The sequence below is a fragment of the Mustela nigripes genome, chromosome 4 (genome assembly GCF_022355385.1).
Source record: "Mustela nigripes isolate SB6536 chromosome 4, MUSNIG.SB6536, whole genome shotgun sequence".
NCBI classification, from domain to species: domain Eukaryota; kingdom Metazoa; phylum Chordata; class Mammalia; order Carnivora; family Mustelidae; genus Mustela; species Mustela nigripes.
The window spans coordinates 158,823,386-158,848,629 of NC_081560.1; the positions used below are offsets into that span (position 1 = coordinate 158,823,386).

Below are 25,244 nucleotides of genomic sequence, written 5' to 3' on the forward strand. Positions count from 1 at the left end.
GCCTTGAGCTCACTGGCCTGGCCTAATCAACACTCACCTCCTCTTTTGGCCTCCAGTGTCTTGGCCAGGCTTGTAGTTAAGGCCTTCCTCGGTTAACGGGGAAGCCCCTTTTTGGGAAGTCAGGAGAAGCCACAGTCATTAATAATGGATATTGGGCACCAGAACAGGCTAAAAATCATAAAGAGCAGGGAGAGACTTCCTAGTCTATAAAAAGCGCACCCCATCCAACCATCTACAGGACACAGACTCAACACAAATAAAAACCCAGGATCACAGGAAATGGGTGACTATATTTTAATAAATCAAAGTCTGGAATCTGAAGCCTTAAACAATTCCTTAGAAAATTCCAGGAAAGACAGTCATTTGAGTGCAGATTCACTTATCCCCATGTATCCTATTAGGCATGCTGGGGTTCCGTGTTTGTAGAGGGGAAGGGAGCACAGCAGGGCAAGCTAAACTCCTAAGATAAGACCAAGTTGAGGGCGGCGTGAATTAACGGGAACTTCTCGAATGAAACTCCATGTTGCTACAAAATGTTTTGTTCTGATTTGTGGTCACAGTAACCTGAAATAGAGAAGACAGTCATTGAGGACAGAAAGCTGGCCCCTGTGTTCAGTATACACAGCGAATATCGTGATGGCCTTAGGGCTCAAATTGTTCATTGTAAGGTCACAGCTAGAGGAGGCTATGATTCAGTGGCACCCTCCAGGCTCTTCCTGAACTCTCTGGGGGCTAGAGAGGGGTGGAGAGCATAGGATCTGCTGTCTGAAAATCTGCCTTTGCCTTGTCTTAAACTCGCCTCACTGTATTTCGAAGGATCAGGGACATGTCCTCCTATTTCGGGAATTGGGGGCCAAATCAGCCTGGCCTCAGCAGCTGTGTGGGTGGCTTTATGGAATGTTCACCATGTCCGGTGTCACCAGGCAGTGCCACAGGGGGCTTCGGGTCACAGAACAACCTTGGTGTGCATCCAGCTCAGCTGCCTGTGGGAGACCTTGGGCAGCCTGTGCGATCTTTCTTGGCCTATGTTTTCTCATCAGTAGAATGTGGATGATGAGAGTACGTCCCAAGGTGCTCTGAGGGCTGGGGGTGGTAATGCAGGTAAATGGCATGGCGTGGGGCCTGACTGTGGTGAGATCCTTCCCCCGCCCTACATTTAGGCTGCGCCCAGGATGAAGCATCAAAAGCTTGCTTTTTTAAATGTTTTTGTTTGGGGTTCCTATCTGTTGTGTGTCGTGAGGGCCAGCTAGTTAGATGACTAACAGAAAAGTTCAGTTTTGCTCTTTTTCTGCATTTTAGCAGTACCTATTTGGACTTTGAAACTCGGTTTCCTGTGGGAGTGAGGGAGTGTCGTTTCAAAACAGACTGCGCACTTTCCTCCAGAATGTTGTTGGTTTTTAAATCAAGATCCGACAAAGGTAACATCTATAAAAAGATTCAATGATTGTTCCAGGGAATCTCAAAAAATGTAAGTGAGGAAGTCCAGTGAGGCAATTTCACAGTAATTTAGTTCCGTGTGAGAAAAAAGAGCATTTGTTGAAATGGTTCTATTTTGAACTTTGCTATGGTGATGTCTCTCTTTCACTTTTTACAAAGCCAAAGGCCACGTTAGCTGCCCGGCCCTTCACTGGCATCACCGAATCTCTGGACAATGTGAATTCAGTCAAATGGTTTTTTGGGGCAGCGGAGCCAGGGATAAAATCAAGTGGCCACAGGTCAGGGCTAGAGGAGCAGAAAAAAAGGAAGCGCCTCTCTTCCGCAGCTTTACCTCATTAAAAGTGCCCGGCTTTTCCCCCACTCCTTCTGAAACAGTACCATGAAAAATCTGGTCAAGAAGGACCAAGATGGGACCCCTGGGTGGCTCAGTCAGTTAAGCGTCTGCCTTCGGCTCAGGTCATGATCCTGGGGTCCTGGGATCGAGTCCCACATTGGGCTCCCTGATCAGCAGGAAGTCTGCTTCTTCCTCTACCTTGCCACCCTCCCGCCCCCTGCTCATGCTCTCTCTCTCTCACTCTCAAATACATAAAACCTTAGAAAATTTTAAAAGAAGGAGCAAGCTAGGTCCCATGGGGCTTCTCAGACTCCCTGTTTTCTTCTGCACGCAGGCCCAAATGCACTGCCGCTGACCCCACAAGAAGAGTCAGCCACACCCTGCTCCCCACTGCCCACTCACCGTTGTGGACGATCAGCCTATACTGTCTGGCCAGGCAGAGCTCCTCTTGCCTCTGCCGCACGATCTTCTGCACTTGCGGGGGAAGGCCGTTGGGGTCACGGGAAAACACGAAGGAGTAGCTGTCAGCACAGGTGCCGTCCAGGTTCAGGAGGCGGCAGGAGTACTGCACGGCGTAGGTGTCGTAGTCCGTGTCGACAATCCAGTGGTCATCATCTGAAAGCCAGAACGCCATAGATCCAGTGCCTCTCCCCGGGCAGGCTCAGCGGCCAGGGGAATACCCCACCTCCTGAAACTGGTTTCATTTCTTTAGGAAGCAGGAGGCTACAGAGAATTCTGAAGGCTTTCACCAAATTGGGAGGACATAGAAAAGAACCCTGAGGTGGGGAGGGGGGGGGCTCGTTCACTTAAATGATCATCTCTGGGGGCATCTAGGTGGCTTAGTGGGTTAAGCCTCTGCCTTCAGCTCGGGTCATGATCCCAGGGTCCTGGGATCGAGCCCCGCATCAGGCGCTCTGCTCAGCGAGGAGCCTGCTTCCTCCTCTGTCTGCCTCTCTGCCTACTTGTGATCTGTCAAATAAATAAATTTTTTAAAAAATCATCATCTCTTACCCTGACCATAAATATGCTATATCTGTCCAAAGAACAACTGAGAATGTGAGCCCACGGAAACCATAAAACAAACCTTCCTACTGCCGTCTTCCCCATCTAGTCTCCAACAACATCTGTGCTTTTGTGGCTGACGTCTGTTGGTCGCCAGCTTCTGTCTCGCTGCCCTCCTGCCCCTCCATCCACAGGAGGATGCTTCACAGCTACCCTGCTCCAGCCTAATTCTGCTTGGTGACCTCCCTCCCTTCTCCGCGCTGGCAAAAGAGAGTGGTTTTTGTGTCGAGGGTACAAGAGACCCGCCCTCCGACACCGTGGTCTTTCTCAGAGCTTGTACTTTTCGGATCTCCCCAGGTAGAGGCAGAGCTGAGCCCCTGAAGAATTCAGGTTCCATTCATTCCTGAGGTCACAGCTAGATGTGGCTGTAAAATGGGAAGAAGTGTACGCAGAGATGGTATAAGCATCAGCAAAGGCAGGATGAGAAAGAGCGTTAATAGGAACGTACGCTGGAGAGATTGGCGCTGGAGAAGCAGCAATGCTCAAGTGTATCCAGACACCTGAGACGTGGTAAAAAGTGGCACATCTCTACTTAATTTGACGTTCTCATTGACACAGAACCACGGCGGGGACTTTCTGAGCTCTTAGTTATGTATCTGTCACCGTGTAGACAGATTCCGTGTTTTCTCAATTATCCCTCACACCTACCCAGAAGTGCACGCTGTTATTTCTATTTTACCGATGGGGAAACTGAGGCACAGAGAAAGTAAGTAAGTTACTCAAGAGCACAAAGAGCAGGACAGAACCGGAGCCCACATGCCTAACGTCTCCATTACACTGTCTCCAGGCAGTAGGTAAGTTGGGGGGAGAGGGGACAAGACAAAAGAAACAAATGCCTCTATGCTTCTGTCTCACACCCAGGCCATGAAGCAGGAGATGGTCTCTGCTCTATGTTGGTTCCACGAGGGAGGAATGCAGAGGAACCTGGGTCCCCCAGCATCCAAGACCATAAGGGAAGCCTCTCTTGCCCACCTTAAGTCACCTCTTGGCTCTGAGAACCCCTGGAGTGCCAGCCGAGGAGGGGCTGGGCCCGAACTCAGACCTGCGGGACAGCTGCCCAGGAGTTGGTCCTGGAGCCCCCCGTTTGGCTCCCTCCAGGCTCCCCAGGAGGAAGAATGAGCCACCACTATACCTCCCAGGCTTTCCCACAGGAGAGTGTCAGGGCCAGAGCTGGGGGGGGGGGGGTGCCCTGACACACGACCGCTCTGTTATTCATCGGCTGGGCCAGGAACAGAAGCCATGGGGCCGCCTGCGGGCCTCACCCTAACCACGGATCCCCTTCACAGGCTCCTGAGCCTCTGGGCCGTCTTCCTCCTCAGCAAATGAAGTCATTTCTTCCTTGGTGGTGGGGCTCAGTGCGTCAGCCGGAGGCGCCCCAGAAGCCTGCCCCTCAGACACACATGCACTCTTCTTTGAAATGTTATCCCGATTCATGATTGAGGCAGCTATTAGCTCAGCCAATCGGCAGCTTAATTTCCTTTTTCCAAGATTGTTGCCAGAAGTGAATTCTGACATAAGAACTAAGTAACTTTTAATGCTTGGTTTTAAGAAAATGGACTACTGTTCTTCACTTTAAAAGAAAGGCCAAAGTTTGGTTTGGTTTATCTCCAGGCTCTTTTGGGCTAAATAGTTCAAAGACAACGAAGAATTCAAATCTTAACGATCTTTACTAGACTCTCTCTCCTGGGATGGGAGATGAGCTGCCTGAGAGCCCCGGGAAAGAATGAACTGGGTCCTCCCAACCCCAAATTCTTTGGATTGAATTATCTAGAGCAGTTTCTTAAGCTTCACTGTGCAGAAGGAGCATTCCTAAGGACCACAGGAAACCTACAGACTCTGGGGCTCTACCCCCAAGACTTTCCGCTTCAGTAAGTCTGGGTTTCGGCTCACAAATCTACACTTTTCACAAACAACCAGCTGATCTATCTAGAAGTAGGTGGTCCAGGGACCCCAGCTTCGAGAAACTGCTGTAGGCAAGCAGGCCCATGTTATTTAGCCTGCAAAGGTCTCTTTACCAGCAGAGGGACAGGCTTTATCCAGAAAACAAAGGACAGTCTTTGTCCAGGTCTTTCAGGAGAGGCCCAAAACAATGATGATCAAAGCTGATATTTTCTGAACACTTATTATGCATCAACCTAAGCGTTTTTCATGCATTACCTTAATGTGTCCTCCCAACAATCTTAGGAGACAGGGGCTATTCTCTATCTCCATTCCACAGATCAGGAAGTCAAAGTTCAGAGAGGCTAGTCAGTGATGAAACCTGTGTTCACCCAAGACCGGTTGACGGCGGCACTCCATAACCCCCGAGACGTCCTGCTTGCTGCTGGTAGAGCAGGGGCAGAAGGAGGCCAGTACAGAACGCGCCCCAGGCTGGGGCAGCAAGCCAGGTCTGAGTCTGCCGACACTGAAATTTAATATTCAACTGTGGAAATCTATTACACTTAATTTTCAAATGATATGACTTAGGGATTTAGATTAAGGGAGCATTTGGGCCCAGGTTATTTTCTCTGCTAAAGCGTACCTCATTTTAAACACATCTGTGGTGAAAGGCAGCACGTGCAGAAGGTGAGAGACCGGCAATGCAGGCCACTCTCTGAGGCCTCAGGCCCTCCCAACCAAGTCAGGGTTTAATGCCAGACCAAGATCAAGGAAGAAAAAAATCGGCACAAGGAGGGAAAGCAGGAGTTTGTAGAAGCTCCACCCACACCCCCCCAAAGCATGGAAAACACAGAAAGTTTGAAGCATCAAATCATACACTTTTTGGGCTACTTAGAAAACAGAGGGGCAGCCCATGCCCTTTCTCATGCCTTGGGCAAAGAGATGTCACACAGGCCCACTAAGTAGCCACGTGGCCCTGGGCCAGTCACTTGGCTAATAGAGACCTCAGTTTCTTCATTTGAAAAATGAGAGGCTTAAACGCCCGGTGTCTGTGGGACTTCTCATCCTGTGCCCAGAAGATAAAATGTGATTTTTACCCAAAGCCCGGATACTCTACACTTACAGAGGACACATGTCTCAGACCCCACTCTGACTCTCTACAGGTTACCTCACTGCATCCACCTAAGGCAGCAACATGAGGCAGGCACTACGATCACCTCCTCTGCAGAGGGGGAGACTGAGGCACAGAGAGGACAAGGAACACCCGAGTTCTCACAGGTTTCGGGTGGAGTTAGGATCTGCACTCGGGCTGTCTGACTTGAGACCCACGTGCTTGGCCACGCACAGCCCTGGAGCTTTCTGAAAGGGGACCTCGCGAGGAATTAAGTTGAGCCTTCCCTGTTGTAGTCACCCCACTGAATAGCTGCAGCCATCACTTTCCAGATTTCAATAGTTCGGAGTTTTTTTCTCTCTAAATAAAATCCTGGATTGAATCTCAATCTACCAGAGGTAAGAGCAAAGCAAATCTGGTTTGGTAGGAAGAGGAGGAGAAAAGAGGCAAACCTCACCTCCTCATTGGGACAACTTCCCACCTTCCCAAATGCACTACCCACAGAACTTGAGTCCTCTCAGGAGTGCATCTTAAAAATGCAAGAGAATTATGTGTTTACATTACATTACATCTTGTATCCCCAGTATTGATTTTTTTAGTTCATTATCAGAAAAGTGTACCTTTCACACACTAAACGAATAATTCTAGCAAGTTTTGCTACATTATTTGAAACAATTTTTACTTCTTACCTGGGAGTCGGAATCCCTGGCATTTGACACCGGCTCCCACAAACTCGTATGACCGTGGGCAGACCACTACTTTTTCTTGGTTTCAGTTTACTCATCTGTATATTGAAGCCCCTTTGTAGGGTTAACTCTCCATCTCTAAGATCCCATGATATGTCCCCCCTTGGCCTACCTTATTCTCTAGGTACCAAAGAGATTCCAGATTTGAAAATTAAGAGAAATGGAATGAACGTAGAAAGGGTTCTTAGGATCAGCCCAAATTATAGGATGCCTTTCTGAGCATCTTCAACACCGTGTCCCCCATCTGAGTTTTGGTGCTTAGAAGAAGGGAAGAGGTCAGTACCACCCAGAACGCTATACCTGGCTCAGTATCTCAGCATCTGCAGGTCGGGCACCGAGGTTTGACCCAGGGCCAAACCTATGCAGAATGCTCCCTACATCCTTGAATGAGGGTCTCCCAGCCTCTGCTGGGGATCCCAGAGTAATCAAGGCTGTCCCAGGGATTCAATCCAATAAAATGGAGGAAAAACAAAACCAGGTAGAGGGGTGATGTGGGATGGGTCTTGGGGAGGTGCGATGTCTGAGCATGAAGACACACCTTGGCACAGTGGCTGGACATGAAAAGGGCAGAAGGAGGTCACTGACAAGCCCAAAGTTCCTTCTGAGTGTGGGCCAGGTGTTTGGAGCTGAAGGTGAAAGGTGGGCCGGGAGGGGGGGCTTCACTAGTCCCAGTCTCTACCTCCCTAACCTCAGGCCTTGCTGAGGGTTCCTGCCACATACAGACCATTTTTTCCAGGCTGCCACTGGAGAAGAATCCCAGCAATTTGGTCAGGTATGACCCCCATCCCCAGAGACGGTTCCATTGAACTGACTACTCACTTCCTTTCTGGAGAAAGGACGCTACGCCCCAATACTTCATCTTGAACTTAGCAGGGTCCTCTGTGTCTGTGAAGGTGCCCACCATGTCTGCGCACACGTCCCAGTTACTGCAAAAGCCAAGGAGATCCTAAGCCAGGCCTGCAAAGGGATTCCTCCCTCCATCCCACCCTGAAGGCCCCCTTGCTCCCCAGTCTGGGTTTCGTGCTCAGCGGGGGGTTGGGGGAAAGGGGGGGGCTCTGACTTCAAAAGACGGACTCGGCCCTTGGCCGTGGCGCTCATCTGGCCATTCTCATCCACGGAGAACTGGGCGACGATGTTGTCCTGCAGAAAGAGGCCCTCGGGGTCCTTCTTGGCCATGGCGTACCAGGTCCCGGCAAACTGCGAAAGAAGTGAGCGCAGGGTTTGGAGGCACGGCATGCACGCCCGGCCGCCGGGAAGGGAGAACGCGGGGGACCGGGGACCGCGGCCACCGGGCCGCCGGCCGATACCTACGCGAGCCTTGTCGAAGTTCTCCTTGACTCGGAAGCTGCTCACCCGGCAGTCGCGCTCCGCCCGGGCGCTGCCCAGCACCGCCAGCAGCACGAGAGCCCACACCCACGCCATCGTGCCCGGAGTCCTTCCTGCGGGGACCGCGCGCCATGAGCCCCTGGCCGCGGCCCCCGACCCTGTCCGCCCGCGCCCCCGCCCCGGACCCGGACCCCGGCGCGGCCCCGACCCCGGCCCCCGGCCGTCTGGCCGCGGCTCACCGCCCGGAGCTGCGCGTGGAGCCAGGGAAGCAAGGGCGCCGCCGGGGGCCGCCGGGGGCCGCCAGGCGCTTTATAGCCGGGGCGGGAGGGGGTCGCGCTTTCGTAACGGCCGGGGTGAAAGACCGAGGGGAGGCGCCGGGTCGGCCGGCCAGCACTTGCATAACGCGCCCTGACTCACCGCCGCCCGGGCGCGGGGAGGGTCCCCTTGGGCGGGAGCCGCACCTCCAGGGCCGCCGAGGGCGGTGCAGGGGCCGCGCGGGGTGGCCTCGGCCGAGCCCAGCTCCCCACGGCGCCGAGCCGCGGGAACAAGCCCTGGCCTGGTCGCCGGGTACCCGTGCCAGCGGCCGCCAGCTGCGGCCTGGGGTGGCCTCGGGGGCCCCCGGCGGCTCTGGCTGGAGGCGCGAGTCGGCCTGGCGCGCGCACCGCGGCCTCCCAGAGAGTCGGGCCGGGTGATGCCGCCCGGTGCCTTAGCGCCCGCGCCCCGGCCCTGCCAGTCGGCCTCCCTGCCCTCTGAGGGCCGCTCGTGCAGGGGGTCGGGACTATTTCGGCCAAGTCGTTTTTCATTTCATAAAGGATGCATTTTACTCTTTCAGGAGAGTTGTGGTGCCTTCTGGGTCAATATTTTTCTTTAGTTTCAACATCTTTAGAAGCATTGAAACCTTCCCTGTTAAATATTCTCCAGAAGCGCACCTGGGTCAGGGCAGGAAATGCTTTAGCAGCCTCGGTGGTCGCCTCCTTGCTGTGTGGCACTTGGCTCAAACCACTTGCAAGCGCCCTGACCAATTGTTTATGGTTTGCAAGGCCCTAGTGGAGTTTGTTTTGTTTTCAAAACAGCTAAGGTGAGTTCGCCTGAGGAGCGGACAAAGCGGGGAAATGAACAAAATGCTGTAGGCAGCGGTCAACTGAGTCAAAACTCCGCAAGGGGTTATTTTGCCTGCTTGATGGCACAATTTACTGAGAGTCAGGATTGCAGGTCCTCTAATGGATCCAAAAAGTCACAAGGTGCAGCTTTTGGTTGAATGACAGCGGGTAGTCTAGCAGAGAAACAAGCGCCTTCCTCTAACTCTTTGGACATCTACCTGCCTGGTTCTCTGCTTCCACTTGCCACCTTCAGTTGAGTGGTTAGGGGTTCCCCAAATGCCAAGGACGGCGCATTTAACTCCTTCCTGCCCCGTTTCTGGCCAACCAGCTGACTCCTTAGGCCAGTTTTATCCCAGGATGTATAATCCCAAATAGCTCCCTAGGGACCACATGGGGGGATACACCATGGTCACGTGGGTGTGCTCTCTGTGGGAAGGGACCGTGGGGCATCTTTCTCCGGTCCAGTGCTTGGATCCCCTCCCCCACATCCCACAGTCCAGAAGGTCTTCCAGCTTTTCCTCCAACACACCCAGTGATGGAGGGAGAGCCTGATTGCCTTTGGACAGTTATCACTGCCAGGAAATTCTCCCAATAGCCCCCTCCCTTTCATCTGTTTCTTCTAGAACATATTCAGGTGGCCTTTGCACATGCTACAGAAATGTTAACGGAATAGAGGGAATTTCAGTGCATTGTTGTATTGATTGTTTTTGCAACATGTTTTTTCATTTACATGTTAGATGTGTAAGAGGGGCTGTAACTGCTCCTCCTTCTCTCTTTTAATGATAAATCGTGAACCATGGTGTCCTAGATGCCAGCAAAGAAAAACAGTTTATTTTGGCATTCTCTCTTGAATTTCTTCATGATTACAAATAGGTGAATACAGGTCAACTGATGTTTTTGGCTTCAGTGCTTTGAAATTTGTCCTCATAAAATATTTTTCATGTGCTTGTATATGTATAATATAAACAGAATCTCCATGCAATAGAATTAAGGACATTCAATTCATACTTTTTGTACTTTCCAAATTTTCCCGCGGTGAAACTATTTATCAGAAAACAAAACAAATATTCTTATCGCAAACATTTTTCTTTTTCTAACGATGAGATTTTGTTTAAATGACATCTTAATGGATGTAAGTGCAATTGTATATAATATACGCAAAGGTTCATTTTCTGCCATACTTCATGAACAGACTGGGATTCATTCATCTTGTTATCTGCCCCTCCTCCCAACTTTTCCATGAGATTTACCTTGACTTGCACTTATTAGATGCTCAACTAATAGATACGGACTTAATTTGTTTTATTGAAATTAATCACGTTAAGTTAAACTTCATTTAAGAAGATTTGGTCAGAGGTCGTTGTTTCTAAAATATAATTTCTCAGGGGGCGCCTGGGTGGCTCAGTTGGTTAAGTATCTGCCTTCAGCTCAGGTCTTGATCCTGAGGTCCTGGAGTTGAGCCCCATGTTTGGCTCCCTGCTTCTCCCTCTCCCTCTGCCTCTCTCTCCACTCATACTCTCTCTCTCTCTCTCTCTCTCTCTCACTTGCTCGCTCTCAAATAAATAAAAAATCTTAAAAGAATAAAATTTCTCAGAATTTAGCACTTGTAGCTGAGGTTGCTAGTTAGTCTTCCACCAAAAAATTTGCATTCCTCTTCCATGGGGTAGAGCTGTTGGGAAGATACTTCTCTGCCAGATGGAACCTCCCCACTTCCTGTAGCTCTATAAAGCCACATGCCTCAGTGTGGTAGATGGAATGAAGACAAAAGTGCTGTGTGTCCACTCCCAGACAGGACTTGCAAAAGTTTCCTGTCCAGTTAGCCTTGCTGTCCCTCTTGTCTCCTCTACCAGCTGGTGGAGCCTCAATCAGCCTGGGACCCCACCAGCTACGGATTTTCTGGGAATGAAAAATAAACTTCCATTGGATTAAGCTGCTGAGATTTGGGGCGGGGGTGGGGGGGCACCTGTAATATATGTTACCATAATTGAAAGGAGAGCTGATGCAAGAACCTTGTGTCCTCGGCCTCATAAAAATGAAGCATTTCAAGCCAAGCTCCATTTTGTGCAAACGGACATTTACATCCACATCCTGACAGAGAGGCCAAGGAAAATGAAAAACAAGGAAATGGGGTAGCATTTATCTTCTGACTACATTTAAACGATGCCAAAATAATTGGTGGGAAAATGAAAAGATTATTCGGCCAACTTTTTCAGGTACAAAGAGTCAAACTAATTTCTTCAATAAGGCTTCCTTCAGTGGTTACAAAACCATCAGACAGGGGGAAATCACACGGATCCCACCAAGTGAGTTACTTTGAGACACCGCATCACACCCAACAATCAGGTGTGCACAGAGATTGCTGGGAGCAGATGTGCAAGGTGAAAGAGCCCATTTGCACTTGGCTGCTGGGATAGGCCTGTAATCCCTACCTTTTGCGGGTGCCATTCCTTGATGAGTAACGGTAGGAATGGAGACTCTGGGTAAAGTGCAGCCATGAAATGAACTCAGTGCTGTGGTCTGGAGGACACTGGGTGAATCCAGGACATTGTTAGACTTGCACTGGGGCTTCAACCTCAGGCGCACGTGCTTTAGCTATTACATAAGCATTGCTTCCTGTCGAAATGCTTCAGTGCAATGATAGTGTTAGAGGCGCTACGCGTGTTGATGAGTAGACGATCAAAAAATGTGAACTTGCTAAGCAGAAAGTTTAAGGAAGAAAAATCATTCTTTGGTACATCTGTAGGCTTTTGTAAAAAGATTAAATTCTTTGGCAAAGAGAGAGAGAGAGAGTGCATGGGGCGGGGAGAGGGAGAAACCCAAGCAGACTCTGGGCTGAGCACAGAGCCTGGAACCCAATGCAGGGCACCATCTCACAACTCTGAGATCGTGACCTGCGCCGAAACCAAGAGTGGGACACCCAAATGACTGTGCCACCCAGGTACTCCCCTGTAGGCTTTTTAGAAGAGTTCTTGGAATTTTTATTTAACTTTTTAAAAATTGGTGTTTAATAACATTTTCTGATATATATATATATATCTTTTTCTGATATAAATATATATTTTTTCTGAATATATATATATTCGCTGTGTGTATGTGTATATATATATGTGTGTATATATATGTGTGTGTGTGTGTGTGTGGAACTATATATATATATATATATATATATATATATAGTTCCTTACAGGATATGTCTTTGTATATTCCCCTAGAGCAGCTATTATGATATATTGTGCACCTCATGGGTACCCTTTTTAATCTAACCCTATTTAAACTGACAGTTTTGGGATAGGTCACTATCACTTACTAGCTGTGTGACCTTGAGCTAGTTACTTAATTTCTCTGTGCTTTGATTTCTTGCATGTAAAATAAAGACAATAATAGTACTTACCTCCTTGGGTTATTGGAAGAATTAAATGACATAATATATGTAAGGGTCTTAGAAGAGGACCTGGCACAGATTATATAATATAATGTTAGCTATTCTATGATCACTTTTTTATTACCAATACCTTGTGGCTTATATTTCTAAAAATATTCTGGGTAAATGGAATGGAGTTTTCACATTGACCTGGTTTTGTTTCAGAGACTTTTATCTAAATAAATGATAATCAATGTCTGTAATATCTTAGAAATGCCTAAAAATTAAACAGTGAAGTTCAACAAAGTCAATAAAACAGTGAAGTTCAGCAACGAACAGTGAAGTTCAAAAAAGTCAATTTGTATTGTGTTGCATTAGAAATTCATTCTAAGTGGTCTGTTTGGTAATTCAAAAAAATATATTATTTGTTTCTTACATTTTTTTTTTTTTCAGTGTCTCAGGCTGACCAGCCAGTAAGAGACACAAAGGTCTTGTGAGCTCACTCCTGTGATCCAGGAGGAAGGGCAATGAAGACAAGGGGATTCAGTCAAAGACAAGAAAAGGAGAGAGATTCGTGTTCATGCTACAAGGCAGACTTCCAGTATTTCCCTTTAAAAAAGTCTTTGTCTTGGGGCGCCTGGGTGGCTCATTGGGTTAAGCCGCTGCCTTCGGTTCAGGTCATGATCCCGGGGTCATGATCCCGGGCTCAGGGGATCGAGTCCTGCATCGGGCTCCCTGCTCGACGGGGAGTCTGCTTCCCCCTCTCCTAGTCCCCTGTTTGTGTTCCCTTTCTCACTGTGTTTCTCTCTGTCAAATAAAAAAAAAATTTTTTTTTTAATCTGTCTTTACAAAATGTCATGCAGTAGGCAAAGTAGTCACCAGTGATCTCTTCGTCTTGCTTGTTTTTTCTAACTAATCCATTGCCTGCTCCTGTCAACTGTTGCCTAGAATTGGGTCTCACACTTGTCCCTTACTTTTTCATTCCCAAGCAACCTCACGCGTAGCCTATGAAGATAACCTTAAAAACTTTGTTTATAAAAACAAACAAACAAACAAACTTTGTTTATGAATACATGAATTTGTTATGTAAATTATATATGTTCATTATAGATATTTGAGAAAAATCAGATAAACAAAAAAGAAGGAAAAGATTAATGCTTCGAATCCCATCACTCGGGAATAATCACTGTTACCATTTGGTACATACACCTGGATGTGTGTGTATTTATGTGGAATCATATTGCACAACGATCTTATAACCTACTGTATATCATAAATGTTTCTTCATATAAATAAATAGACCTTTACGGTAGGATTATAATAAATGTAGCTCTCTATTCTGTGAATATAATGCTATTTATTTCCCTAACTTCCTATTGTTGAAAATCTAGGCTATTTCTGATCTTTCACTTTTATAATTGTACTTTTGATGAACACCCTGGTAACTGCATTAATCACATGCAGTCTTCTATTTCTGCAAGATAAATTCTTTTTTTTTTTTTTTTTTTTTTTTAACACAGAGAGAAATAACAAGTAGGCAGAGAGAGAGGGGGAAGCAGGCTCCCTGCTGAGCAGAGAGCCTGATGCAGGGCTCCATCCCAGGAACCTGAGGTCATGACCTGGACCAAAGGCAGAGGCTTAACCCACTGAGCCACCCAGGTGCCCTCTGCAAGATAAATTCTTAAAAGCAGAATTGCAGGGTCAAAGTCCATACACATTTTTAGGGTATTTGATAATGAACCAAATGCAATGTAGCCTCTTAATCTTATCCCTAGGTATAATGTTCCTTTTCTCCAACCCATCTTTCTAAGCACTACCAGATTAAGTTTGTAGAAAAGGACACTTATAATGTTTTCCCTGTCCCCCCAAACTCTCCAGGGTCCAAAATCCTCAGCCCAGCTTCTGAGGCTCCTGTGATCTGAGCCCATTACTCTACACCCCCATGCTAGTGCTTCTGCTGTTACTACCACCTGGACCACACTTCATTCTCACCCCCCATCTCTGCCCATTCTAGATAGGATCCCTTTTCTGCACTCTCATAGCCATGTTTAGGGATCTCCCTTCTGGCATTTATCATATTCTATTCCATACTTCATGGATCTTTCTATACTGCTCTCATCTCCCTTCTCCACCACAAGTGCTTGTGAAACTACAACCAAGGCTTTCTCATCCCCTGCATCCCCAGAGCACAAGTGTCTCAGTTAGGATTGACCCAGCTGTGCTGCCGGTAACAGGCAGCCCTCATCTCTGAGAGGCTAAAAATGAGAAAGATTTCTTTCTCACTCATGCTACCTGTCCATCTCAGGTCAGCAGGGGCCTCTGTTCCAGGACATCCTCACTTGGAATCAGGAGACCCCTCCATCTGGAACTGATGTGGCAGTGGGGAGAATGGAGAATTCAGGATCTTATGCTGGCAAGAAATTGTTCTTACCTGGAAGAGACATTTATGACCACATCCCAGAGGCAAAGTTTGTCACATGAACTTACCAGGGGAAGAGGGCAGAAAAAGAGAATCTTCCCATATAACTGGGATGAGAAGAGACTCAGATGAGGAGGAACATGAAGTCTTTACCACAGAAGCTAATACAGCGGCTTGTTTATAATGGACAGTCCATAGATAATGTGTTGAGAGAATGAGTGTACCATGAATCCAGAAGTAGTTACAAAAACAAAGGAATGGTAAAAATAACAGATTATGTTTCATTTTTAAATTAATTTTCATTTTTATAAGTAGAGGAATGTTAACATCTGTGGTTAGTTTGTTTTTCCCTTTAAGTATATATCTGCGTATGGAACACAGATACGTGTTTTTTCCTCTCTCTGGGTACGAGGGAAGCGTGGAACTGGGGAATTGTGAGCACACAACATACTTTTGGTAGAAATTGGAACTGTGCCATGGTCACACAAAGTAACTGGGTAGAAGTGTCCCAAACTGTGTTAGAATGTGATGGTCCCCTGGGAGGGGTGACTGGGTTGACTCAACTCCTTTCTCTTAGAAGATTTATCTCTGCATTATTTTAATTATAATGAGATGCTAATAGGATGTTACACAGTTACTAGTACTCTGAGGAGGACCCTCTTGAGACTACACTGAGTGTGACAGAGGAAGACACAAGAAAAGGTTTGCGCTTGGCAGGGTTCTTGAGGTGGCAAGCCAACTCAACTGTAAGAAGCCACACAGCTGGACCAAGGCCAGTTTGAGTTCAGTTCCCATGGGAAAACCGCCAAGAACCTCTCGTTGACTCACCTAGAACCTGCAACCTCCTTGGATGTCTTTTTCTTTTCTGATAAGGCTATTATCACTCTATCAAGGTAAGCTTAAAGTTTAACAAAGTAAATGAAACCCATGGGATTGCTGTCTTTGAAATGGACTTAAATGTGGGTCTAACACGAGCTTTTAGAGTTCCTGTACCGTGTGTGTTCATTGAGAGAATCTGCCACAAAGTTTGCGTTGTTGTATTGAAATGCTAGAAGACCTTGACGAAGTTTGAAATCAGCATTTAAATATTCAAGGAAATTGGTTCATGAAATGTGTTGTTTGACTTATTAGTTGTATAATAGTGTTTAAGTATTTGGGAAAGTGTGCTTAATCAATGTAAAAGCTTAATAAATTAAACATTAAACACAACTAAGTAGTGGTAAGTGTTTTTCTATGCCTAACCCCATGAGACATTAGAGATCCTAGCAACAGACAAGACAGGTTTTATCCACTAGATTTAACAGACTGTGTCTTGGAGCAAAAATGCATGAGGCTGGCTATTACTGCTCAAAACAAAATCCAAACTATGATGTGTGGCAGGAAGACCCAGTTAGCAGGTGTATTGGCTGCCTTTTACAATCATGTCTTTTGACAAGGATTATTGATTACATTGTGGCTTGATTAGGCTTGGATCACAGGCAAATGTTTTGCCGTGTTCACCTTTCTAGAACAAGATTAAGATTTGTTCCTTTAAAACACTCCCAAGGTCAAGCTTTGAAATGAGGGGAATTGAGAGGTGAAGGTTTTAGAAAAAGGCCAGGCAACTTGGATGATCGTAGGACTTTTAAGAGAAGGAAAGATTAATATTCCATTTTATGTTGCATTGGTGCTAAACCCTTCCATCTCCCCCAAAGGCTCATTAAAGTTCCATATAAATAAGCAGACCCTTCCAAAGTCTAATAGTTTCCCTTCATATAGTTATCAAGAAAAAATGATTCAAAGTATCAATGGATGCTAATGTCCTATCATTAATGGGTACATTGATGATTCTCCCTTCAGTGATTTTTCTGGAATAGTCACCTCAACTTGCCACTTGCCTGGCTGATCTAAGATGTTCTGAGGACTTATGAGCTAAGAATGCTTAGGGATTTCATGTCCTGAAGAACTCTTTAATCCTGTGCTCCCTGAATCCTACTCTAAGCCAGACCTTCTGTCACAGCCCAAGAGCTTCCGGCAGTTTTTTTGAAAGCTCTGCTGGGCAACCATTCTGCTCCATCTTTCGGGGATCCTGTGAGGGGCCCTGTAGGGTTTCCTCAGTGACTTCGACCAGGATGTAGTTCCTTCTGGGCACTCCGTCCCAGGGGGTGCTCCGAGGGTCTCCCTCTCTGAGCCAAAGCAGCAAAGCAAACCACACTATGGGTGAGATCAGCCAAGAGGCCGTGGAGAAATACCTAGAGGACCACCCCCAGTTTGCCAAGGAGTACCTCGCCCAGAGGCTGGGGGAAGCCCCCGGGGACAGCGGGCCGCTGTCGTCGGCTGAGGAGTGGGCCCTGTGCTCTGAGCTGATGCTGGCCATGCAGGAGGAGGCGGCCAGCCCAGAGCTCACGGTGCACCGGGCCCTGGGGAAGTTGGCACAGCTGCTGCAGGCCGACCGCTGCAGCTTCTTCGCCTGCCGGGCCCGCAACGGCACGCCTGAGGTGGCCTCCAGGCTGCTTGACATCACCCCCACCTCCAGGTTTGAGGACAGCCTGGTGGTCCCCGAAAGAGAAGTTGTGTTTCCGTTGGACATTGGGATAGTGGGTTGGGTTGCTCACACGAAGAAAGCCATTAATGTCCCAGATGTGCAAAAGGTAAGTGGCTTTGTGACAGTGGGGCCGACCGGATGTCTTGGCAGGGTTGGGGAAGAGCCAGTGGGAAAGAGCTGGAAGCTGGTGGGGTGGGGTAGGGGGGGCGGGGGGGGGGCAGCAGCCTGCGGCATGAGGTCGTCTGTAACCTGAGGAGTAGGAACAGTGGGAAGAGGATCCCCTAGGCAGACGGTTGCCAGAGTTAGCAAATAAAAACACAAGATGCTCAGTTCAAGTAGGATTCGAGATCAACAGTGAGTGAGTTCTTAGCGGGTGTCCCTTATAGTGTCGGGCATTTTCTTGGGCAAACTTAGCGGAGCCAGGTGCATTCCACACCTGCTCCCTTACATATCCTCCCAGCTCTGGAGACTTTATTTCTGGACAACCTGGCAAAGCGGCCCAGGCTGGTGAGATCCAGTGCCTGACGCTGAGACCTGTGAGCGGCTCCCCACACCTCTCGCTCACAACCCTTTCAGGTCCCTCAGTTCTTGGGGATGGACTAGCTCATAAATGGATTCTTTCACTTATGGACCGAATGCACAGAAAGAACAAATAATGCCATTTGAAAGTTCAGGTGTTGACATTTCGATTGTGAAAAATGTAAATTTGGATGATAAGCACAATTGACACCCCCCCCCCCCCCCACACACACAAGTCAGCTCCCTCCAGAATCACCTCCAACCACATGGTGTGGTCCTGAGCTAGCCTACTGTGCAAACACAAGGCGTGGTTTGTGCTTTTAAAAACAACAACAAATCACTCTTCTTATCACCACAGTGGGGTTGCTCATTAAAAAAAAAAATACAAATAAACAAGAAGGAAGGAATGTAAATCACTCGTGAATGGGGGCAGCTGGTGGCAGGAGGCTAATCCCCCTTGTGCCTCCTGAAGCTGATTATAGGAGCGAGCAGGGCCTTCCTGCGGTTCCAGAAGGCACAGAAGTCGTCAAACATTAGCAAACACTCTGCAAACAAGCCCAGCACAATCCCCCAGTGCAAGGGTTGCCCTCCACCACCGCAGAGTGGTCAGTCCTCTCTGATCCCTGGCTTCAGGGAGGTCAAGCTGGTTTTAGGTAGATTCTGATGCTAACTGCCGCTGTGCCTGTGACTGGACTGGTTTGTCCCCTTTAGGCAAAACTCTCCAGACACCAGTTAGGAGGCTATGCCTATACACCCTGAGGTTTTCTCACGGGGTAGTATGCTTCCGGCCAGTCCCCGAGAGAGCGAGCCCCTCTCCAAAGTTACTAGGACTTCAAACTCAAGAAAGTGACATGAAAGTTTTTTTTTTTTTTTTCTGGAAAAAAAAATTGTTTAAAGAGATGGATAAAATGATTTCTGTTGTAATGCATTATCAATGAGTCCAGTTTGCATGTTGAGAAGAGAATGATGGCAGAGAGCTGCTGGGAAGAGCAGGCAGCCTTGGTGTGTTGCTGTCCGTGGTGAGCATCACCCGGTGGACAGAGCAGGAAATGGAGGTGGGCGGTGGGGGGACCCTGTTGTCCCCTTGCCCTTTTCCCTAAGTACTCCCTGCTGTTCTGAGCAGGATGGAGAACTGCTGAGTTGAAGAGACACCTTCTTCAGCTCAGAGACAAAGGCCTCATTTGCTTTTCATTTCTATCACTTGTAAATATTTTCTTCTTATGGAGAGAAGAATGGTGCTTTTCAACTCCAAATGCACATTAAAATCGAATCTAGAGCATTTAAAAAATACTGTCCAAGATGCAATAGACCAATACACCAGACTCTGAGGGGTTGGGATGCAGGCAGTAGCATTTTTTTTAAAAAGATTTTATTTTATTTATTTGACAGACAGAGATCACAAGTGGGCAGAGAGGCAGTCAGAGAGAGAGAGAGGAAGAAGCAGGCTCTCCGCAGAGCAGAGTCCAATGCGGGGCTCGATCCCAGGACCCTGGGATCATGACCTGAGCCGAAGGCAGAGGCTCTAACCCACTGAGCCACCCAGGCGCCCCGGCAGTAGCATTTTTAAAAAGCTCTCCAGGTGATTCTAAAATGCAGTCAGAATTGAAAACCACTGGTGTGTTGGGTGAACAGAGGGGGCGGAAATTGGATTTCAGAGCAATCGGGGGATCCTCCGTGGCAGGGGCTCCAGGAATCTTGAACTGACTCTTTTTCTGGGGCAGACAGGAAGCTGAGGTCACAGGGGCTGCATCTCACCTAGAGCCCATGGTATGGTCAGTGAGTGAGAAGGGCTGGGCCAGACCAGGCATCCTTACTCTGCGTCTAGGCTGGGCCAGACCAGGCATCCTTACTCTTTCGACCCTCCACCGACCCCCACATCCCTGCAACTTGCCAGACTTGAATCGCTATGATAAAATCTGCAAAAATAAAAAAGAGGGAAACCAATGTTTTCATGAAATTTCTACTCATTCTTACCTTCTTGTTGTATTTGACCATTTATAAAGCATGTTCACATTCTTAATCTCCTTTGATTCTGGCAAAGATCCTGTGAGGAACAAGGGACCATATCTTTATTTCCATCCTGTACAAGGAAGAATCTTGTCAAGGCCAATCAGGCAGGATGTGGCAGGTCTGGGGCCATAACTCCCCTTCCCCTCTTCTACCACGCCACTGACCACACGTGGCTTCTCTCTGGTGGGCAATGTGGGCATCAGACAGACCTCAGCACAGATGTGGGTTTGAGACTAGGTAACTGTGTGATAGATTGCATTTCTGCACCTGAGGCATGGAGGTAAATAAATATACAGATTAAATGAACATATAGTGCCTGACTCTTAGTAGGTGCTCAGTAAACGACAACCGTGAGAATACTGTATTTAGGCCCAGGGGTGTTTGGGGGCTAGGTGTAGGTGCCCCCAAAAAAGGGTCACTGATTATCACCTGTTTTTAAAAAGGTTAAAAGACAGGAAAACTTTTAATAGCAGGAAACAGAGAGATATCCTTCTCAGGTTAATTATTTCTTTTTCTATTGGGAAAACTGAGGGTTAATTCTATGGGTGGTTCTCGTTCTGACTGTGGTTTAAAAGAAAGCCGCGGGAGAAGTCCTAAGTTTTCAATAATTAACAGAACACCTCTCGCTCCCAGTGCCCTCTTCCTTCCCTTCTTTCTTCTGACTCCTGGTCTCGAGGAATAATGATACTTAATCAGAATTTAACAATGCTGAGATTGGATGAGGGACCCGGTCAGTCTGCTGCTGGACACAGTGTTTCCCAGATGCCTTCAGGGACTTCTCTGAAGGTCTACCCAGGGGAGTTTGCGAATCTGAGAACTATAGGAATTACTCAAGCAAACTTCACTAGGGGTTGTTTGAGCTAGTGAACCCGAAAGCCTCGCCTTGCCTACCTGTCATCTGATGGATGGTTTTATGTAGGGCTTTCTGATACAATAATAAGCAAGCATTATATTTTGAAACGCATATCATTTTTTTGAAATAGCCAAATGAATTTAGGAATACTTCCTTGTGTTTAGAATCTAGAATCAAATAGCATGGAGCTTTGAAGCTGACGAGTAAAGTGTGTTTGCAAAGAAACGCGACTGCCTAGTGTGTGTGCATCTGATCTGGCATTTAGTGGTCAAGATTGCTGTGTAAACGAAGGGGATTGCAACCCATAATGGGTTGTAGGTCAGGAGGAAAATGGAATGCGAGCTGGCTTGAGCAAGCAGTGGATGAAGAGAAAGGAGCTAACAAAGTCTGGAGATGTCCTGGCCTCGGAGGGAAGATGTTACCAGATGCAGAGAGAATGGCAGATCAGGTGGTTAGGAAACAGGTGGCTGTTGAAGGCGGGGAGTGGAGGTAGGGTAGGGGCGTGGGGTGGCAGACACCGGCCCTCAGGCAAACGCATGCTTCCGGGCATAAGGCATAGAAGGCCTACATCGATAAGAGCATCTATTTTCTTCTGTGGTTAGGATTGGTTACAAAAGCTAGAACTAGAAGCAGAATGGCCCTTGCAAAAGAGAACTTCTTCTCATCCAGGGAGGCCCAATAAAATTCCAGGTGTCTTTTCCCAGTAATTTTTGAGCTCCTGCCATATGTCAGACACTTTTCTAAGTGCTCTACCCACACGGTGTTAGCCTACGTGTCAGGGACTCTAGAGTCCACACTGTCAGGCTTCCTATTTCCACAAGGCTATATAGCATGCCCGGGATCACTTAGCAGGTGAACCGGGGTCTTGTTTTAGCCGGGGAATTCTGACTCCAGAGTCTTCTTCAACATTAGATGACGTGGCCTCCTAAGTAAAGAGTTGGTTTGTGTGGGTCCACGCTGGGAAATGCAGAAAAGAGATCTGGGATAAGGGGCTGCCTCTGACTCCCTTAGCATCTCACCATTCCTAACCAGGTCCTCTGCAGGAGTGATTCACCCACTAAGAGGACAGATTCCTGGGGAAGACAGATTCTATTCTAGGAGGGTGGGGGTCAGTGGGTCTGCTGGGAGGTCTGCAAATCTGAGTGTGTCTGTGGGGGTCTGTGAGGCAGAGCCCAGGTCCACTGCTGAGTTGAAGGTTCTACTGGCCAACGAGCCCTGCTCCCTGGGTGAGATTCTGGCCCAGAAGTCACACACCAGAGGACTCCCATATTTTTAATTTTGGAAACTAAACAGAGTCCAGCTCCTAAGGGTTTGTGTTAACCATCAACACAAGGAAATGAAAATAATACAAACTATGAAAGGAAAACCCCATTCACTTTGGCCAGTGAGTCTCAGAATCAGGCAGAAAGTTTAGTTCCAATGGAAGGAGACTCGGGTTCAAAGATGAGATAGTATGAACCAGGGAAGGCTGTGTCTACACCTATCTAGAGTGGGCGATCCTCTAACTTACAGCCCATAAGAACCGCGGTCCTTGACCCTCTGAAACTCTTCCTTTTGGGGACATTGCCACACTCATCACTCTGCCCTTTCCATGGTTAGGGTGTCAGAATCATCTCTCCCATCTACTGCATGAGGCTTGTATCTGGGAAGATCCACTTCCTCTCTCCCACAGAGGGAGAGAGAGAGAGAGAGAATGAGAGAGAGAGAGAAACATGTATGAAAGACGTTGGCTTGGTAGAACATTAAAAACTGATAAGCCTGTGGTGCTGGCAAGAGGGCCCCTTCACCCGTGACCAGTGGAAGTAAGATTTCTCACCTTTTATAACAGTCATCGGTGTAAATACAAACTGCATATATCTGTGGCTCCCGCGAAAGAGATTTTTCACCTCCGGATCCATCCCATAAAAATGAAAGCAAGAGTGATTCATGTTTTCAGTGAAGAAAACTACGGAGTCAGTAGAGACTGGCTGAGTGTACCACGGGCCTCCCACATTGGGCAGTACTGGGTAGGAATCTAGAGGCTGAATTCACTCCCATTTGCACAGGTCTGGAGGGAAGTCTGTAAAGTATCATTATAGGTTGCAAGCATGGTGTGAATTAGAAAGGAAAATTTATAAAAAAGAAAAAACTTTGTCCAAGAGTTAGAGAAAGGCGTACAAGGAGACATACTGGGGCACCCAGTGGCTCAGTCTATCAAGTGTCTGCTCTTGGTTTTGGCTCAGATCGTGATCTCGGGGTCCTGGGAGGGAGCCTCGGGTTGGGCTCCCTGCTTAGCAAGGAGTCTGCTTGCCTCCCTCTCTCTCTGTCCCTCCCCTCCCCTGCAGTCTCTCTCTCAAATCAATCAATCAATCTCTAAAAAATAAAGGGAAAAAAAAGACACATACCAAGCTGTTAACACTGATTCCCTCAAGTCAGCAAGATTAGAAGAAGTTTGAGGAGTCATTCATTTTTTTCTTTATGTTATGGTGTACTGGTTGTCTGGTTTCACGCACATTTTACTCTCACGATTAGAAAGCTGAGTTCCGTGGCCCTACACCTGTAAACCCAGCTGTGACTCCTTCCCTGCACACCTTCTGTCCATTGTAACCCTGTTTCCTCTTAGCAACCCACTTTCCTCTTGGCCATAACCTCACCTCCTTTCTCCGGGCCCTACCACAGCCTCGCCTAGATAGGCCATAGCTCAGGTGGGAGACGCTTAACCTGAAACCCGTGAGTTCACTCTGTGCAATCATAGGATGGGGGTGTGGGTGGGACCGCTGTGCTGGGGTCCTGGTCGCCTGTCCAGACCAGGTTTGGACTAGAGAGAACATTCTGGTGCCATTCTTAGACTTACACTTCATGGTCCTATACAGCTTTGGCAAACGTGTGAATGTGTCTTTCAGAATAGCCATTTCTCTGACTTCATGGACAAACAAACTGGCTATGTCACAAAGAACCTGCTGGCAACTCCGATCGTGATGGGCAAGGAGGTTCTTGCCGTGGTTATGGCGATTAACAAAGTAAATGCCTCTGAATTTTCCAAACAGGATGAGGAGGTAATGCTACCCTGGGTATCCAGCTGGAGGCTCAGGGAATTTATTTCTTATTTAATGGAAAGAGAGATACCATAGCTAATTTGTTTTTCTCTGCTTCCTGTAGATCTTTTGCAAATACCTCAACTTTGTTTCTGTCATCCTAAAACTTCATCATACCAACTACCTGTACAGCATTGAATCCCGAAGAAGCCAGGTACTTGGAAGTTGACCTTCCTCACTCCATGCTTTCCTGTTCTGACAAAGGGACCCAGAGGCAACAAGCCCAGACCCCTCCTATCGCTCTTGGGGGTTTAAGCCAAGTGGAACTGATTCCAAGACTTTAGTCCTGGCTGTCTTCTCATGTCTGCCCCTGCCTCCCACCCCCACCTCCCTGCTCCTCCATCTGTGTGTACAACTGACTTCCCTCGTCTTTATCTTGGGTAGCCATGGTTTCTTCTGTGAGATAATTATAGTACCTACCCTATGTGGTGGTTGTGATCATTTGATCATTACATGAATTCATCCACACAAAGCTCTTAGGAGTTCCTGGTCCATATGGAAGCTATTAATTTCAGGAGCAAATCCCTCTTCTGAAGTCTGTTGCCTCCTTGAGCCAGAGGGATATGGAACAACTTTGGGAACCAGGCAACCAGGCCATTCTCTGGATGTCAGTTTCTTCATCTGTATAATGGTGGGAGAGGGGTGGGGATGAAGGTCTTCCAATGTTTTCTCCTAGCCAACTGTCCAGATGAGGTAACCTCTGAGTAGCTCAGGACACGTGGAAGGAGGCATATGGATTTCTGCCCCCCAGGGGAGCAGCAGGTGCCAGGGCATCACCAATACTGGACCCTCTGCCTGGAGACTGTCTCTGCTTCCAATGTGAGGTCACCTGCCCTTTGACATTGGGGACCAGTCATGGTGTACCGCTTTCAGAGACCTTCACCTTTGCACGGGTCTGCTCATGATCCCACTCAGAGAATCTGAGTAGTGGGTCAGACATGAGCAAATTCAAAAATGAAATTACATTGTTCAGTGATACATGTTCTTTTATTGGAGGCATCTCATGCTTTCTTTTGGCAAATGCTCTACCTCTTCACCGTGAGTTTTGTTCTAAGTGTTTTCTTTTTATTTCCCCCTTTCAGATCCTCATGTGGTCAGCCAACAAAGTATTTGAAGAGCTCACAGATGTGGAGCGTCAGTTTCACAAAGCACTCTACACAGTTAGAACATATCTGAATTGTGAGCGGTACTCCATCGGACTGCTGGACATGACCAAGGAGAAGGTCCTTGTCACTCCATTACATTTTTGTTTCCCCTAAAATCATCTATACAACACCCACCACATGAAATGTGATCCATTAAAAAATGGATACTATTCACACACAATATATAATGTTAATTTTTCATCTTGTTTCATTAATTCAGTTGGAGCGCTCCTAGCTCAACATAAGTAATGAATACTATATCTTTTACATTCTTATTCTCCATGTTAATCGAAGTTATTTTTATCAGAGTAACTGTTCTAAGCGGATTAACACAGGACCAGGTGT

General features: G+C 47.5%; 2 protein-coding genes across 3 annotated transcripts in view; one reads left to right on the top strand and one right to left on the bottom strand.

Annotated features, from left to right (window-relative positions):
- Positions 1-280: 280 nt before the first annotated feature.
- RBP4 (retinol binding protein 4) lies at positions 281-8,241 on the bottom strand. Its single transcript, XM_059398150.1, has 6 exons — positions 8,134-8,241; positions 7,880-8,007; positions 7,629-7,765; positions 7,388-7,494; positions 2,174-2,386; positions 281-564 (listed from the first exon to the last, which is right to left on the bottom strand). Exons 2-6 carry the CDS (start codon positions 7,988-7,990, stop codon positions 527-529), a joined length of 606 nt encoding a protein of 201 aa, XP_059254133.1. The 5' UTR covers positions 7,991-8,007; positions 8,134-8,241; the 3' UTR covers positions 281-526.
- Positions 8,242-16,969: 8,728 nt separating this feature from the next.
- PDE6C (phosphodiesterase 6C) overlaps positions 16,970-25,244 on the top strand; it is a 47,472-nt gene continuing 39,197 nt past the window's right edge. The window contains exons 1-4 of one of the 2 annotated variants that reach the window (XM_059398151.1): positions 16,970-17,404; positions 23,563-23,715; positions 23,819-23,908; positions 24,837-24,977. In XM_059398151.1, coding sequence (XP_059254134.1) covers positions 16,970-17,404; positions 23,563-23,715; positions 23,819-23,908; positions 24,837-24,977 — 819 coding nt within the window. The remainder of the gene's footprint in view (positions 17,405-23,562; positions 23,716-23,818; positions 23,909-24,836; positions 24,978-25,244) is intronic. The other variant, XM_059398152.1, reaches the window with a different exon arrangement.